The sequence below is a fragment of the Sphaeramia orbicularis genome, chromosome 15, assembly GCF_902148855.1.
Source record: "Sphaeramia orbicularis chromosome 15, fSphaOr1.1, whole genome shotgun sequence".
NCBI lineage: Eukaryota > Metazoa > Chordata > Actinopteri > Kurtiformes > Apogonidae > Sphaeramia > Sphaeramia orbicularis.
In genome coordinates, this window is record NC_043971.1 from 24820720 (window position 1) to 24838411 (window position 17692).

The 17692-nt window shown below is 41.9% G+C and overlaps 1 protein-coding gene across 1 annotated transcript; it reads right to left on the reverse strand.

Annotated features, from left to right (window-relative positions):
• Positions 1-1985: 1985 nt before the first annotated feature.
• ism1 (isthmin 1) lies at positions 1986-16374 on the reverse strand. Its single transcript, XM_030155148.1, has 6 exons — positions 15626-16374; positions 9972-10193; positions 8231-8489; positions 6416-6559; positions 4842-4931; positions 1986-2764 (listed from the first exon to the last, which is right to left on the reverse strand). The coding sequence occupies exons 1-6, from the start codon at positions 15761-15763 to the stop codon at positions 2247-2249; spliced, it is 1371 nt and encodes a 456-aa protein (XP_030011008.1). The 5' UTR covers positions 15764-16374; the 3' UTR covers positions 1986-2246.
• Between the last annotated feature and the right edge of the window lie 1318 nt (positions 16375-17692).

A 17692-nucleotide genomic window follows, 5' to 3' on the forward strand; every position in this document is an offset into this window, starting at 1 on the left:
TAAAAGGCTCTGTTTGGGATAAATGGGCTGAAGGACGCATGTGGAGGAATTCTGTATGAATAGTGAAGTAACTAGGCGGTTGCAAGTAGCGCCTCAAGGGTGTGGAACGTGCTGGGGCCTGCTGCATTATAAAGGCAAGCCCTGCACCCGACCAGCTGTGCCGTACACAAGACAGGAATTAGGGCAGTATGAATGGCTTTCTCTGTGTGACAATGACTGCAGCACTCAGCGGAGAGGGAATGGTCAGAGGTCCCCGCTATGGACAGGCATCCTGAGTGTGTGTGCGCGTGCGTGTGTACACTGAGAAATTACACAGGAATGTGAGGATACATGCCAAAGACAAAGAATTTGAGTCGCATTCAAGGGAACCTTACCCTCCTCTGAAGAAATATCACAATCCCATCAAAAGGCTTGGCTTGAAAGCTACACTGGATGGAACTAATGGAAGTCTTGTGCGCTGGCTTAAGTCTGTTGCAGGAGTTTAACTCAGGAGATAAGGTGGTTTTTTTCCCTGCAGATGAATTTCCTCTGACAGCAGGAGGAAAATCTAATAGCAGCTGATCCAACTTCACTGGAAATGTTAATTCACACTGTCGAGACGTATTTCATAGTTAAGAGCATACAGCAATCCACCTACAGAGTACCTGTAATATTTCAGCACAGTTTATGTTAAATAATTTATGTAAATTAAAGCAGAATTTTGAGGAAAAAAGTTTAAATGGATTTCAATGGATGTTTTTTTCTCATATTTCACACAAATTCAATGATGTTCAACAGATAATTTAGAATATATGTGGCAATTCATCTACAAACAAAGCAAAACAGACTGACGCTTAACTAACTAGAAGCACTCGGAGAGTGCAGACCTCCGCCAAGGCTGATCAGTGGCCCCCCCGTGGGCCCCCCCACGCCAAGGAGGTTATGTTTTTGCCAGGGTTTGTTTGTCTGTCTGTCTGTCTGTTTGTCTGTCCGTTAGTGTGCAACATAACTCAAAAAGTTATGGACAGATTTTGATGAAATTTTCTGGTCTGTACCCCCCCCGTGGGCCCCCCCACCCCCGATCACCACCAAAATGTAATCATTTCTTCCTTATCCCATTTCCAACAAACCCTGAAAATTTCATCAAAATCTGTCCATAACTTTTTGAGTTATGTTGCACACTAACGGACAGACAAACAGACAGACAAACAAACAAACCCTGGCAAAAACATAACCTCCTTTGCGGAGGTAATAAGCTGTTGAAATGTTACAAATATTCTGTAAACTTCTCTATAGGTGGATAATCTAAATTAAAGGACAGCAGTTGTTTCATAGCAACTCATTCATTGGCTTTTTAAACATTTATTTATAGATTTATATCTCAAAAATCTTTCCGTACAGTTGTATTCACACATTCTTTTCACTCTATTCAGGTTTAATGCTAACTTGAGGCAGGGATACACACATTGATGGCAAAGTTTGAGCTAGGGAGGAATCTCAAGTTAGCATTTAGCCACATGTGAAACAAAAACCACAGTCATAGACACCCAACACAAACGCAGCTACAACATAATAAATACTTTACAAAAATAATGCAGGCTTTTTACAATGAAGAAGACTGATCGGCCTCAGAGGGACGAGGAACATAGATGTAAATTATTGGTAAAAGTACAAAAAAAAAGAAAAAAAAAGCTATATAAACATACTCACAAGCTTACATGAGAACCTGGATAACTGACACAACGGGAAAAATGGCAAAAGTTTCACACCCTGTGCTCTGCCCCCATCCAAAACCCATTTCTGAACGTTTTCAATATTCTCTTCACACAGGCCTCTCAGATTCACCAAATACAAACAATCAACAGAGAGAAAAGTGGAAAATAATCTAACTGGACATTCCTACTACAACAACTTTCCCTTTTTAAGAATATAAACTCAGTTATCCCTTTAGTGACCAAAATCTGAGTTATAAGTAGTGACACCTCTTGTGGCAAAATTCATTCATCATTTTTTAGACTCATGTTTTATTTTTTTTTTTTAAAACAAGACAAAGTTTTTTGCTTGGTTTTAGACAAAAAAGAAAAAAGTTCCTTGGGACAAAGGGTTTGGACTCAGAGTTTTAATCCTTTTAGTTAAATAAATCAGTAAATCGTGTTCCTCGGAGCCTAAAAGTTCCTTTTGTGTGACCTAAAAAAGAATAAAAGAAGGTTTTTGAGGTTTATGTGGACAGTTAGCTGAAGCAGTGTGTCGTCCCACACTACAGGCGGCTAAAATTCCCTTGCTTCTTCAAACTGTTTGTAGTAGTCCTCATCCTGTGGGTTATCAGGGCACTTCTGTCCATTGTTTGGAGGCCTGGCTTGGTTGTAGCGGCTCCAGTCTCCTTTGCAGATGATCCACGGGAGGATGTCCACTTTATAGTGCAGATCAGCTGAGAACTCTATACTGATGAGGTTTGGTGTTCCCGCCCCTTTACCACGAGTGATGAGCTTCATACTGTCATCGTAGCAGCAGTGCTGTGCGGCCAGAGTGGTGGACTCCAGCGTCAGCATAGAGCGGATGCAGTAACGCGCCGTGGGCTTGTAGATCTCCAGCTTCTCCTTTGGGCCACTGGCATCCTTCCATCGGAAATCTTTGCGTGTGGGTGCATCGTGTACGTCAGCGGTGCTGTATGCAACCTCAGTCGGGTAAGAACATGGACAGCTGGGAAGGTCATTTGCCACTTTGGTCATGTACTTCTTCAGGAAGTCGCTCTTGCAGTTCATCCATCGCTCACAGCTGTCTGTGTCTAAAAGAAAACAAGACATTTAGTACCTCATCTTGTAGAACCACAGTCAGGACCAGGTTGGTCCATTTGGCTGCTTGTGGTCCTCAAGCAGACACCACACATAGCCTACACATGAAGAAAACTGAGAACTCGATGTCACTTAAGACATGTGTTAGTGGCCTGTTAGTGTGAAACTGTTTTATCTGAGTCATCCACTGGGATTCCCAAAAGCCAGTTTCTGTTACTGAGGATCGGACCGCCAAGGCCCCTGGCTTGGTCTGCTGTCTGATCCACAATGCCCCGGAAACTTCAGCATCCCCCTGTAGGTGGTGGGCCTACAGGTGCATAAGTACTGTATCTAAGGATCTTGTTCATGGGTGAGGGTAGAATGGAGTGGAAGATCGACAGGCGGATCGGGGTGGCATGCAGTGGCTGCAGTTGATGTGGACGCTAAACCGGTCCGTTGTGGTAAAGAGGGAGCTAAGATGAAAGGTGAAGCTTTCAATTTACCGGTCCATCTACATTCCGACCCTCACCTATGGTCATGAGCTCTGGGTAATGACTGAAAAAACGAGGCTGCAAGTACAAGCGGCCGAAATGAGTTTCCTCTGCAGGGTGGCTGGGCTCAGCCTTAGAGATAGGGTGAGGAGCTCATTCGGGAGGGACTCAGAGTAGAGCCGCTGCTCCTCCACGTCAAGAGGAGCCAGTTAAGGTGGTTCGGGCATCTAGTGAGGATGCCTCCCGGACGCCTCCCTGGGCAAGTATTCGGGTGTGTTCAACTGGGAGGAGACATGCTGGAGGGATTATATCTCTCGGGAATGCCTCGGGATTCCCCCAGAAGAGCTGGTGGAAGCGGCTGGGGAGGGGACTGTTTGGGTTTTTCTGCTGAGGCTGCTGCCCCTGCGACCCAGACCCGAATAAGCGGAAGACAATGAGTACGAGTACGAGTATCCACTAGGATTATAATACAATATGTCTGTCTCCCAGTGACAAATTATTGGGCAAGCAGGATTTCAGTACTGGGCTGTCAAACTCATTTTAGTTCAGGGGCCACATTCATCCCAATATGATCTGAAATGGGCCGGACCAGTAACATAATAACAGTGAAAAATGTAAAATTACATTATGAAAGTGTTTACATCTGTAAAGTTTTCTTAAAAGTGTGGATAACATGAACAACATGAATTTTATTTAAAAAATAAGTGCAATTTTAACAGTACAATGTGATGCCTCAGTTTATCATTTACACATGTGCATTACAACTTACAGATCACAGTGGATCTACAAATGCACAAAACATTTAGGAACAGGCAGAATATTGGAAAAAATACACTTAATTCTCTTAAGACATTTCATCTTGTTCATATTTGTTCAGGTTATTCACATTTTATGTGAAAGGATCATTTGTAAACGCAAAGACTTTTATGGACTTTTACTTGTTACACTAAAACAAAGAGAAAAGTTTGTAGTTTTTACTATTTAAAGGTTTTTATGATAGTATTATACTGGTATGATCCACTTTAGATTATATTGATCTGTATGTGGAACCTGAACTAAAAAGATTTTAACGCCATTGATTGGTTAACATTTTCAGTGTAATTTTTGCATTTCAGAAATTCATCCCACAGGCCACACTGGACCCTTTGACGGGCTGGTTTTGTCCCACGAGCCATATGTTTGACTCCTGTGATGTAAAGTATATTCAGAAATGTATTCGTCAGTCTTTCACTATTCTCTGTTGTCTAAGCATGTATGGTTCATGAATGTCTCCTACATAAAAGTGTTCCCCAGTGTCTCTCACATGTCCTCAATATTAGAACCTAAAAGTGAAAAAAAGCATATTAAAAGACTTGAATGCATTTTGTCCCCGGGTTGATTGAGAACAGAGACATAGGGGGAATGTGCTGTGGCATACTCTGCTCTTCCTGCCCTACTGCACATTTCCATCTCTGCACCGTAATAGAGCTCAGCCCGAGCATGAGGAATGCTAAGTGTGTGCATGAACACTGCTGCCAGATGGATGAACTGCTTTTTGACAGAGTAAGAACATCTGAATGAGCGATAGTCTGCAGTGAGACAAAAGTGGGCAGAATCTTACCAACACCAAAGAGCTCTGTGGCATTAAACTCATCTGTTCCTGCCAAGAGGCTGACTTCAGTAGCTGCTGTCTTGAAGGCATCTTCAATACCTTTAGAGAGATTAATGCACATCGAAGGACGGGTTAAAAGATGAAAGACTGCTGAATCAACACACTGAAAAAAACATCCTCTGGTATTTTGTATTTTAATGGGGGTAGAAGAACTCAAATGAAGAGAAACTTTAGAAAAGGTTGTTACACTACAAAAAGAGTCTGTTTCAAATAGAAGACCTTACTAAAGTAAAAGGTTTAAGCACCAAAGTAGTAAAAGTTATACAGGGTGTCCCAAAAAAATTGACATCATTTCATCACCTAATAATTTGTTCAAAATTTGTTTGGTCTTTTTGCTCAAAAAACTGTAATCATTTTTATTGTTCTGCTTTCAGGAATAGACATGCTGTTTACTGTGACAGAAAAGGCATTCTGTGTATTGAACCTAACCTTAAACCTAATCCTAATCCTAACCCACCCTAACCCGCACACATTGAACAATTGTAACAACTTTGGAACATTATAAAACTACCATTCTGCAGAATTTTTTGTTTGAAATTTGTAGAATAAAACATTTTATGTCTAAAATAAGTCCTATTAAGTATCATTTCTCCTGACCATGTAGTCACTCCGATATGGACATCTCAAATGATGTAAATATTTTTGGGACACCCTGTATTACTAGTTTCTAACATTTGACACATGAACACATTTGTCTGTAATGTTACTCATATGTTGGTTAATTACCATATCCTCCTGAGACCCAGGAAAGTAAAAGTTTTGAGCAACAGGTTTTTCAGATACATTCTTTTTTTTTTTTTTTTAATATCCTTTGCAGTGGACAGTATTTTTTTTCAAGCTGTGAAATTCTTGTTCCCAATAGAAGACAAAAATGCATTACAGGGTCTCAGGAGGATATAAGGCAGTCATATATATAATATTATATCATAATATTAATCAACAGTTCATTTTCATTTTAATCATATGCATCTGCAAGCTACTTGTGATGAATCTCATAAAGTAAAAAGGTAGATATTTGCCTCCAAATATATTACAGTAGAAGCATGAAGTTGCAAAAATGGACCAAGTACAAATACTCCAAAATTGTACTTACAGTCACGGAAAAAAATATTAGACCACCCTTGTTTTCTTCAGTTTCTTGTTCATTCTAATGCCTGATACAACAAAAGGTACATTTGTTTGGACAAATATAATAACAAGAAAAATAGCTCATAAGAGTTTCATTTAAGAGCTGATATCTAGCCATTTTCCATGGTTTTCTTGATAATAACCAAAATCACCTGCTGACAAAAACAGCGCTTTTAGGCATTCCATATTTTCTTTTCTGTCTGTTTTAGTCACATGATACACACAGGAGTTAGAACTTGATTGCATAACCATTGTTTTTGATGACTTTTGATGGTCGAATAATTTTTTTCCGCGACTGTAAGTAATAGTATGTAATAGTTCAATTTCATCACTGCTAACTTTCCAGGTTTACATTCAAAATACTTATGAGTGATTGTCTGAAATCAGTGCTTTACCAGGGCAGTTGGGCATATCGCAGGTTCGTGACTCTGTGGCTGTGCAGGCGTAACCACATGACCTTGTTCTTTTCTGGTTCCCATTTCCACAGGTGACACTGCACGTCGACCAGTTACTCCAGTCCCCCTCTCCGTCCATATAGTCTGGTGAAGACGGAAAGGCAGAGAGAGAGAGAGAGAGAGAGAGAGAGAGAGAGAGAGAGAGAGAGAAAGAGAGAGAGAGAGAAAAAGAGAGAGAGAGAGAGAGAGAGAGAGAGAGAGAGAGAGATCCTCAGCCCTGATGCAGGCCACATGCTGAACTTACTCAGGCCTGTTAGCATGCCTCGCTAATAATAAGTGGGGGGAGGACATAAAAGGGGAAGTGGGGAAGGGGCTTAGAGTTCTCTTTTGACTTTGCCCCTCAAAGCAGATACCAAGCAAGCCGGACTGCACACACAAAAAACATGCTGAACACACTGATTGATCATACAAGGCAGAGGGAGAGCATGTGTGGGCTAAGTTAACACAGTATTAAGTAAATTCCAATAAAGTTCCATGAGATCCCACAGTCCATTCACAAATAGAAACTTTTTCCTTTGCCTGGATATCCCTGGCACAGTGGCACTATCTGTGATTCATTGGTTTGAAAATGGGAAGTGAAATGGCAAGAAATCCTCTTTAACTCCCATTATCACTGAGCAGATCAGTGTAATGGGAATACATGGAAGCAGTTACACCAGAGTATGACCACTTCATCCCACCACCGCCATCTCCACCGCACGCAAACACACACACATCTTGAAAGCAGCTTTCCATCAATGAGGAGAATTAATGTGGGCATGTTGGGATGGAAGTATTTCTGGCGGTAGTCCAAACCTTTCTATACACCCCCCACTGCCATCTGCCCCTCATTATGAGCATTTTGTATGAATACAGGCCAGATAGCCATCTAGTATTGCTCCTTCCCTGTTGTACTGTGTATTACAGTGAAGAAGCCGGTGGCAGCTCGGACAAAACTCACAAAACAATTTCATAATAACCTGCCCTCAACCCACAAATGTGACGACTGAATCCACTATCAAGGGCCTGTGATAGATGACCCACACTGCCTGTCCGCAATTATGATTATTAGGTTTAAAAACCAGGACAGTAATGATGATAAAATATTTCCTTGTCCATTAGTGTGGTATGAAATGAAGGATGAAGGAGCTGACCACAGTGATAAGCCAGAAACATTAAACATGGGCTATGGTTTGACAAAAAAAGATTATAAAATGGCGTTCCTAACCGCTGTAGTGCAAGTGCAAGTGGATAAAATGTCATTTTCCACAGCACATGCATTCCTGTTCAACCATGTTGGTTTGGGCATGCTACAACACGGTCCGGACGGATACTGTATGACAGTGTGTGTAAATTCTTCCACGGCAGATTTATCTGTGGGGTTACTTTTGGAGCGTGTTGTGAGAATGGTGTGGCAGCCTCGCAGTGCTTCTGGCCCCATTCCTGCTGCTAAACTTTGATGTTGCGAGGCGTTTAAACTGTGTCACGTAGCTAGCTCCACGCCACATAGGAATCCATCTCATAAAAGAGTGTTAAAGGCTTCAATCAGGGGCTCCCAAAGGCTCGCCTGGGATGACTGCTCTTATTATGGTGACAGTTTAAATCAGCAAATCTGCAAATTACAGATTCCACATCAGACTATGGCCATCTGTAGGAACCCTGCAGACCAGTGCTCAAATAAGAACCTATATGGATTCACCCACTGTGCATTGTGCACTCATTTCCTGCAGGGGAAAAAAAAATGCTTACAAACACACACCCTTCTGACATTCTCACCATATTCAGTTTGAGCTTTGCTTCCTCCGCCGGTGCCTCCTCTCCTGTCCCAGTCGACCGGTGGCCTGAGGAAGTTGCTGTCCTCATTTTTGCTCCCAAATGAGCGATCATGGTCCTCTGTTTGATGGGTGGTGGAAGATGGGGAAGAGTGAGGCCACCAGTTTCTCCAGTTTGGAGAAGCCCAGTTGGGTTTGCTCTCTTTACGAAGGCCTTTTTCTTGCTCATGACCTTCCAGTCCATCCACCACTTCAATTGTCACCTGTATTATAAAATGTCACAAACATCAGCATCATCAGTTGTGGAAGCACTTCAGATCCTTTAAGCAAAATTCCAAATGCTACACTACACCATGGAAAACTCTACCCTACCCTCATACTTATTTGCAGCAAAATATAATTCAAGTTCATAAATAAAAGTATGTGGAACTATATTATTATAGCTGACATCATTACATTATTAATGCTGAAACATCAGTACTGTTGCAGAATATTACCACTGGAGCTGCAGGAAGTGGAGCTGCTTTCAACTACTTTATATCCAGTTTTATAAACAGGGACACCAAATAAATCCAAGGGCTCATTAAATGATTAGTGGGAAAGGAAAGAAATAAAACAAAAATCTGATAAACAAATCTGTTTTTAGTTTCTGGACTTCTTCTCTCAAAAATCACCAAATTGTTCCACACTCACGAACACTTGAAAAGTATTCTGCTTTTTGTGAGATGTCACCGTACAAACATGTTGTAAGCCACTGGTTATAATGTCCGCTGAATAAATCTTAAAAGTAACTAAAGCTGTCAGACAAATGTGGGAGTATTCATTTAGAAAGATGGAGAAGACCCAGAAACAAGAGACAAATGTGGTGGAGTATGAAATATGTTTGCCTGTCAGATGTAGTGGAGTGGAATTACAAAACAGATACACTACTTTAATATTGAAAATGTGCAGTATCTTGCTACTTTCTACCATATTTATGAATAAAACTGGTCAATAGTGTACCGGGAGGTGACACTTTCTGATACCCCTATAGACTATATTGGCCTCTCCCTCTTTCTGTCCTCCTAACACATGTGCCTCCCAGATGAGAGGGGACCACCACCCCTGCCCCACAGCAACCCTCCCACCTCTCGGGCTCTCTCCACCTAAACACAAAGTTCAAAGGGCTACTCAGCCTCCTCCAGACCATGAAAGCCAGATGAATCCCAGGATCAAAGACACCTCCTCCTCCTCCTCCTCCTCCTCTCCCACAGCCTCACGCCCTTGCTCAATTGGTTGCTCTGCTCTCTTCCCACATCTTGAGATGTTAATACACTTTGTTCGTGCTCGGATTTAGCAGTGATGCTCTCAGAAATGGAAAGACCCCCTTGCTGGATTAGACAGGAGAATGATTTAAACATGGCAGCGGTTTCTCGGCCATCTGCACACTGAGGGACACATTTACATAAGCTGCTGCCTGTCACCCCGCACATGCGTTAGTACTGAGGCATTGCTGGTTAGTGTCTTTCAGCTGTCATTATGACGGGCGTTAAGACTTCAACGTTTATCTGAAGCTTCGCTATGAGCCAAGACATATGAAAGGGAGCAGAGGGAGATAGAAGGAGAATAAAAGGGGGTAGTGGTGTGCACCAAACTATTCTCCTTCTTCCTGTTTGCTCTTCCTGTCCTGTGTGCTTGAGTAGTCATGTCTTACAAGTGAATGAAAACATGAAAGCAAGTGGCAGGTGCCGGACACACATGATCACCTGTATGTTGGGATTCTGTCCATTGATATCAGCTTTGGACAGGTCGGGAAAATTGTGCAGATCTAAGAGGAAAGCTCCAGGACTGTCTCTGTGCAGGCTGCTGCCGGTGCCTTGAGCCCAGGGCAGAGTGGCAGGCCGGTGGGCCAACCGATGTTCTGGACCAGACCTCCGGTCCTCAGGATCCTGCTGAGTAGACGAGCTGCTCTTTGCATTTATATTGTTCTGTTAAGGAGGGAAAAAAATCATAATGTTAATTTTACCACACTCTCATAGGGGTTTCATTCTATTATATCAATTTTTCATATCTTTGTAAATCAGTTTATTCCTATTGACTTCATATTAATGTGTTTTTTTTTTTTTTAATAAATATCAGTCTACTGGGGCAGAAACACCCAGTTCATGGTCATATTTGCCACCAGTCCTGATTTAAAGTGGCACACACAGTGGACTCAGTGGGTGTGGGGACAATCTGTCACTGATATTGAAAGAGACAGTCACAGATGAAGCAGAAACTGACTTCTTAATATGCCCTGTTAACGCCGTAAATTCACTCATTTCACACTCTATGTAAATTAACTTTAACATTCCTAAATTAATAACACTTTTCATTTTTCTCATAATGATTACATCATAAATAATGTGTTAAGATCACATAATTTTTTTGCCATGGTGGTTGCTTTGCACAATATTATTATTCTTGGGATACTGAAGTGTATTCTATGCTAAATATATGGGTAGGATGAAGTTCACTATTTAAAAAGTAGAACTTAATCTAACTCAACCAAACGTGTGCATGTGTGATTGCTATCTCTCATGCTGATAAGATGTTGATGCAGCCTTGACCTCTTTCAGAAATCCTGTAAGAAGAAGGAGCCCCTGACGCAGCGGCGCAACCATCACACTGGGCTCGGTGTGTCTGTCTGCTTCCACCAGAATATAAACTGTATATAGCCTGTTTTCAAAGTCAATGTCACAGCGGGACTGTATATTTTTCCATTTTTAACTGACAGCGTGCTGCTAAAGTCGTAGTAATATGATGTGGACATATATAGCATGTTTCTGGTGCAGCCTGGGAGAAAAGAAGTATGTGAGACTGATCGTTTCCCTGCACTGAGGCTTTACACAGAAACCTAAGCAAACATTGCAAAATAATTACCCCTGCCTTCTTGTAGACAGAAAAACATTTGGTCTACTGACAGGGGGGTTGTAAATTCGTCCCAAAAGGACAGTTGGGGCATATGTCTCCTGTCAGGTATGCATAGAAGAAACAATTACTCCTCAATTGGACAGACAGCCATAAGTAGTCAGCAATCATCCATTCTGGGGTGGCAGAAAGTAAGATCAAAAGAACCCATCAATCATGTTCCTTGTTTTCTTTTTCATGTCCCATTTCTTCCTCCTTAGTGTTTTTGTGGCTGGGCTGAGGCCTGAGAATATGGCAGCAGTGCTGTACGGTTGTGGTGGCCAGTCACAGACAAAGTGTCAGCTCAGCCACATTGTGGTGGGCATAAAAGCCCCCAGTGGAGCTGTTTGTGTCCAGCCAAGGTGCACTCTGGGACAATATAGCCGCTGTAAATGGAGCTGCGCAGCATGGGAGGAAGGATTATAAATGTACATGTAACTTAAATTCAGCCACAGGGGCTAAATAGAAAATAGACTCTGTATCCATTTAGAATGACATTTTAATGCAGTACCAGAAACAGACGCTGTTTATGCGATCATACAATCTGTTTCAAAGAACTCCAAAACATTCACAACACATTTTTAATGCGAGCTACCGCCATAATTACAATGATTATAAAATTGCCCATAATTTGAGGAAGAAGATAGTTCTGCATTTTGCCCAAAGCCACCAAATAAAAAGAGGGAGAGGTTTTAGATTAGATTCTCAGATTTATGTGAACGTACGCTCAAAATCATAAAACTTGGTGAAAAGAATATTCTGAAAATGCAGTTTTACAAGCAAAAGGCGCACATTACTTGTTGTTGACCAAACAATTATGGCTTGAAGCAGAACAAAAGAGGGTCAATTCAACAGCATAGTTTGTGCATCAGCTATCGACCCATTATGTGAACATCACAGGATCCTCTCTGGTTTTATCATAAGTACTTGGGCTTTGAGATGCCCATATGATAACCCGGCCTTTCAAGTCTGCAGCCTTCAGAAGTCACTCACTGGCTGTAATGCAGCTCCACTGAAGGAGAAGCTCCAACACCAAACACTTACAGGTTCAATCGATGTGTTAAATACATACCTGGTGTATAGTAAATAATATATATGGTACGGATGATTTCTTTTCTCCTCGTTTTGTGGATTATGTTTACATTTAACCACAGACCACACAAGTAGGTCTTGAGTCTGGATGTACTGTTTTATGATGCTGATACAAAAACAGTCATTTAATCCACTGCCAGAAAACACTTTACTACCACACATTTTACAGCTACTAAACACAGACAACTTCTGTTTTCCCAGTTTAAGACTATGAGCTTTTTCACACGGAGTCCAGCCATAGCTTTTAGGCTCAGACTGCTGATTAGAAAAGAAAAATTACTATTGTTTCCCCAATTTCTCCATGAAGCATCTTAGTTTGTTACAAGTAAACCAAGGCACGGCTGCAAAATACTCAGATTAATCAACTATTATCCAGTCTAATCTGAATCCTTCCATACCTCAAGGCCCATTAAATTCCCATTAAACATGTTATTTGTCTGGTGTTTAGATCATGCTGAATACCTTGTAAAGAAATACAAAAAATAAATAAGAAAGTTGACTGATTCTGTTAAATTTTCAGTAAGCAAATGTAGTCTCTTTTGTTCCTATTGGCTGTAAACTGAATCCATTCATTAAAAAAATGCATAAAATCCCTGCAGTTACCAGACGTTCCTTGATATTATCCGCCAGTTGACATCAGACAAATGCGATCACTGCTCAGTGACTACATTCAGAATACTGAGTTGTTTTTATTCTGACCCAAAACAACAACATTCTATAAACCTTTTTATACCATAGCTCCCTTTGGAAAATTAGCATTTTTCCCACACAGTCTGTAAAAGTCAGTGTTGCATGTCATAGAAACATGGTCAATTTTAGCACACTCACAGCCAGCCTCAGACAATGGATGCCACTGGAATGTGTACACAGTTTAGTGCTTTTCTTTACTTCTTGCCAACTGGACAGATGCTGATTTTCTCACAATAATGAAAAACATCCACAGCTTGATGCCAAAACACATTTTAAAAATATCAGTTGCAAGAAACTGAAGCTTTGAACCAATTTGTAAACAGGAAAATTGTGACACGATACTAGTGGAAACAGTTCATCGCTTGGACAGAAGTGGAGGGAAGTTTATTTCATACGAGCGCTAAGATTTCACTTAAAGGGAGGTTTTAATCTGTGTGTTAAAATCAAGGAAAATCTGAGCATGTTGAAATAATGGAAAGAATGCACAACGTGGGTATTAGTCACTGGAAAGGAATGGCAGCCAAAAATAAATTCCTGATAATGTCTACATTCACACCTCTCTCTCTCTCTCTTTAAAACAACTGGGGGGGAGAAAAACATGCTGTTTTCTCATTTTCGTTCATATAGATCAGACTATAACAGCGTGTAAGAGTGACATGTCTAAAAGCTGGAAACAGCAGCATTCCTCTTTGATGGCAGACTGATTTACAGTTCCTATCACTCATCTGAGATCTTCCTCAATGAGGAGCGAGCTTTAATTTGGAGATCAAAAGTGACACACCATTCCTCAGTTCATCTGGGGCCTCCCAGGATGTCACCCCCCACTCTCAAAAGCATGAATGAACACTTGCACACACAAGCCACCCCCTCTCTGTCCTCACAGTGTCTCCTCTTCTTTTCCCGCTTCCCCCTTTTTCACTTTGTGAGGGCTGCTTAAAGGAGCATGACTCCATTTTCAATTGGGAGCAACTCAGGGGTCCTTCCCCCAGGGAGGCTGGCAGGAAATGAAGGCAGTGCACATTGTGCCAGATGCTTTTCAACACTATACTTATGTAGGTGGTGGAGAAAACTATCCTTACCCTGTCACATGCCTCATCCTGAGTGTAAGCATTTATTTATTTACATGATCAAACTCATTCTGAGGATACTGAGTGAATAAATCCTGCAAATATCAGCTCTAAGCAACAACTTGAAATCAAAGTTTGCTCATTATAAATCATTGTTTTTAATCTAAATGCTAATATCACCCTGCTCCAGTGAATGAGTCTGGGTTCGTGGGTCAGTGATGATAATGTGCCTTGAACCACACAGTGTTGTCTTCCTACTACAGGTGCACGGAGCCGCATCCTGTCATTTGTGTTACTGTGAATGACATTTTAAATATGACACCTTGGGACGACAATACACCCCCTGGGCTGTGACAAGCCCGGCTGAAAGATGACATCACCGTCTTCAGTGGCGAACCAGTGGAGCATATCCTCACATAGTTGGAGCATTCATGAGCAAAAAAACTATTCAGCGCCTGTCTCAACATGGGGCATGAGTGGCAACATTGGGCTCTTTCATCACAAGCCAGAATCTCTATGTAAATGCAGACTAATGACAAATGGGATGCTGAGCTTTTACAGGTTAGAATGCGTGGCTATGCATTTAGTATTTTTACTGCACTTCTTCAAGAGGGACTCCCTTCTGAGTCTTGTCCTGCCCATCCTGTCCAACTTTTGGCTCTGTGACAAATATGCAATAAATTCCCAGAATATTTCTTCAGGTTTTCAAGCCCTAATATTCAACAGAACACAGAGCTGCTGTTGCATATACACAGCGATAGCAGTGATAAAATGGGGATAAAGCTTTTTTTTTAGTAATTTCCCCAAACACTAAGAAATCACATGTAAAGATATGAATATTCATTTATGACTGAAATGTGAAGAATGAGAGGCCAGAGTGTTTCGGTAACACACTAAATATACATCAAAAAGCAACAGAAGGATGCTTAACACTCTAAAAAGCCTGTTGATCCCAGACCCATCTTAACCCTTGGGTCAGGATTTGAGGCTCTACAGGAGTCTGTGTGCTTTATGCTGGTGTTAAAATGGCCAGTTAAACTATTAAACCTGACTGAAGTGGTGTCATGTGGACTCCCTTGTGAAATTTTGGTTGAGGCACTTCTAAACCAGACCAGGATCTGGCAAGGTGTGCAGATTAGACACATCAGTCAGATTAAAGATGTCAGATCTATTTGTGTGGTATATTGGATATCTTATGTAGAGAAAGGCAGCAGGCAGTTTGATGCCACTGTTTCTTAAAATCAACTCGGGGGCACCTTTAGTGGTTGAGCGCTGACCCTCCGTCTCATCCACTGAGCTTCTGGATGACAGTGATGAGCACATGATGACAGAGAGGTGCCTGGAGCTACCATTTAACCCCCAACAATAGGGAGGTGTGTCTGGAGTAGGGGGCTGATCTCTGACCCTGCCTCTTCTTCCATCACTCTGCTGACTGACTGCCAGTCCCAGGGGACACCCAGGGAAGACCACATCCATGAGTGTGTCAACAGTCCCCCAAGTTTATCTGGGCTTTTCTGCCATGTGAGTATATATATATAGTCTAAATCAGCAGGTCCATCTGAAGCCCACTGCCTCATATTTCCCCTGAATAATCCCTGATTCTACTGGACATGTGGACTCACCTCTGTCAGTGCTGTGTCCTGATCCAGGCTCAGAGTTGCATTTCCCTGGGGCAGTGGGCTGCTGCGGAGCACCGTAATGTGCAAGGTAAGGAGAAGGAGTCCCAGGAGCAGCAGCAGTTCCGCCGCCAGACGCACCATCCTCTTAACGCGGCCGCTCTTGGGAGCCTGCGGGGTGACCGGAGCTCCGACTCCGCCTCCTCCCGGTGCAGAGACTCCAATCTCCGGATCCGCCGGGGACGAGGAGCCGCAACACCACTTGGGAGCCACTTCGGGAATCAGAATTGCAAAAAAATGAAGGAAAAGGATAGGAAGGGGGTAGTCAGATGATTCCAAAGTGTTGAAGTTTGAGTGGGATCCAGTGGGTTTTCTTTGTAAGCAGTGGGTTTGTGTTCAATGAAGCTTCACACTCCTTTCCTAATTGTTTACTTGAAGGTTCATTTAAAGCCAATTGGGATCAGAGTTGAGGGGCTGATCTGCCACTTTGTGGACACTGTCCAACTCATCCAACGCGCAGCATTCACACTTTCGGCTCTTGTTGCGCCTTCGTCAAATGTTTCACCTCATGAAACTTGCAGCCCAGTCACCCCACGGTGTCCCCGCCACATTCTCAAACTCGCACTTTAGTTTTCCTCTCGTCCACTTCAACGGATTTGCGCATTTCTCTTTTTGTCCACATTCTGCGCTATCCAAAGCGTTATTCAGCGAGACTACCTTTGGAGAAAAGCGCATAGGTGGTTTAAAAAAAAAAAAAAAAAAAAGAAAGAAAGAAAAAAGGAAAGTATATCTTCCTTTTTGAGCCTTCTTGGTTTGGTCCTAAATACTTCAAATATAATACTCATCCATTCTGTACGCGGGGCTGGTGTGCGTCTCCAAAGAGTCCTGATGGAGGAACAAGTCAAACCAAATCAAAGTACGACTTAGTCAGACACACACGCTGTTCCTGTTGTGCGCTCTTGAGGTGGTTTTATACTATACGCCCCTGTGCTGGCTCCCTCCCCCTGGTTAACTCTTTCGGCCCTCTGAACCAGTCCTCCCCAAACACAAGTCAACTCACACCAACTCTCACTGAGCCCCTTTACGCACTGATTATGCGCAACTGGCGTAAAACTTCAAATGCAAAACACACCCTAATGTTTTTCACTTTTTAATTTTTTTAAAATAAATCTCAGCGCCTGTAAACACTAGAAATGTGCATTTAAGTTGAATTGTTGGATAAACCACTGTAAGAGCTCCTCAAACAGGCTCCGGGGACCGTAGTGGTCCTTGGTGGTCCCCGGATGCGCACTGGGCTCCCAGGCGCGTCTGAGCGCAGGAGAAGACACCCGGAGGCGCTTTACAGGAGTGGTCCGTCTTCTGTTGTCATGTGTACAGCAGCAGCCTCGGCTCAGCCCCTGATTTAGCCTGTGTTACGGAAGGTGATGCAACACTTCACTTATGAAAGACAAATGGTGTTAATGTGATTAGACGTCGTGTGACTTTTTTTTTTTTGTCTGCTTCAAAGGGCAGGACGCTGTGTCAAATTATGCACCAGGTAGGGATGCTTCTGTTTCTGCATGAGCATCACATACACCCCAAAACACAGCATGCATCTCATCTACTATAGTTCATTTTAGGTCACTACAAACACTTTAGAGAGAAGTAAAAAAGTTCCTCGGTTTATTGCTTAATTTATGAGTTTGTACTGACCCATATTTGTCTGTTGATTCTGAATCCTGGGATGTGCTGCTACGAACCAACTTTTTCCCAATATTATTCTAATGGCAAAAAGGCTATAATATTAAGAATTTTGTAAAGCTGACGAGTAGTGAATGTTATTAGACATGGATTTACTAACTTCAAAAGGTTAAAGTGTATATACTGTTGCCCATATAGATGGAATAATATATTTTTACTTCTTCTGAAATGAGTTATTCTTGATAGAAAAAGTGTAATTGGGACTATTTGCATTAAAAAGTTTAACATTCACTTCTAGACAACACACAGACACAAATAAAAGATCATTGAAACTGTCAATAATTAATTAAAAATACAAAAATGCTGCAGTAAAATTAACAGAATCTGTTCATG

Bases quoted from the DNA above. Each gene is read 5' to 3' on its own strand.
- ism1 (XM_030155148.1), bottom strand. From the start codon at position 15,763: ATGGTGCGTCTGGCGGCGGAACTGCTGCTGCTCCTGGGACTCCTTCTC. The intron at 6,560-8,230 runs GTGAGAATGTCA...CGTCTTCACCAG, and splicing joins CAAAGCTCAAACTGAATATG to ACTATATGGACGGAGAGGGG. The intron at 4,932-6,415 runs GTAAAGCACTGA...ATCTCTCTAAAG, and splicing joins CGATATGCCCAACTGCCCTG to GTATTGAAGATGCCTTCAAG.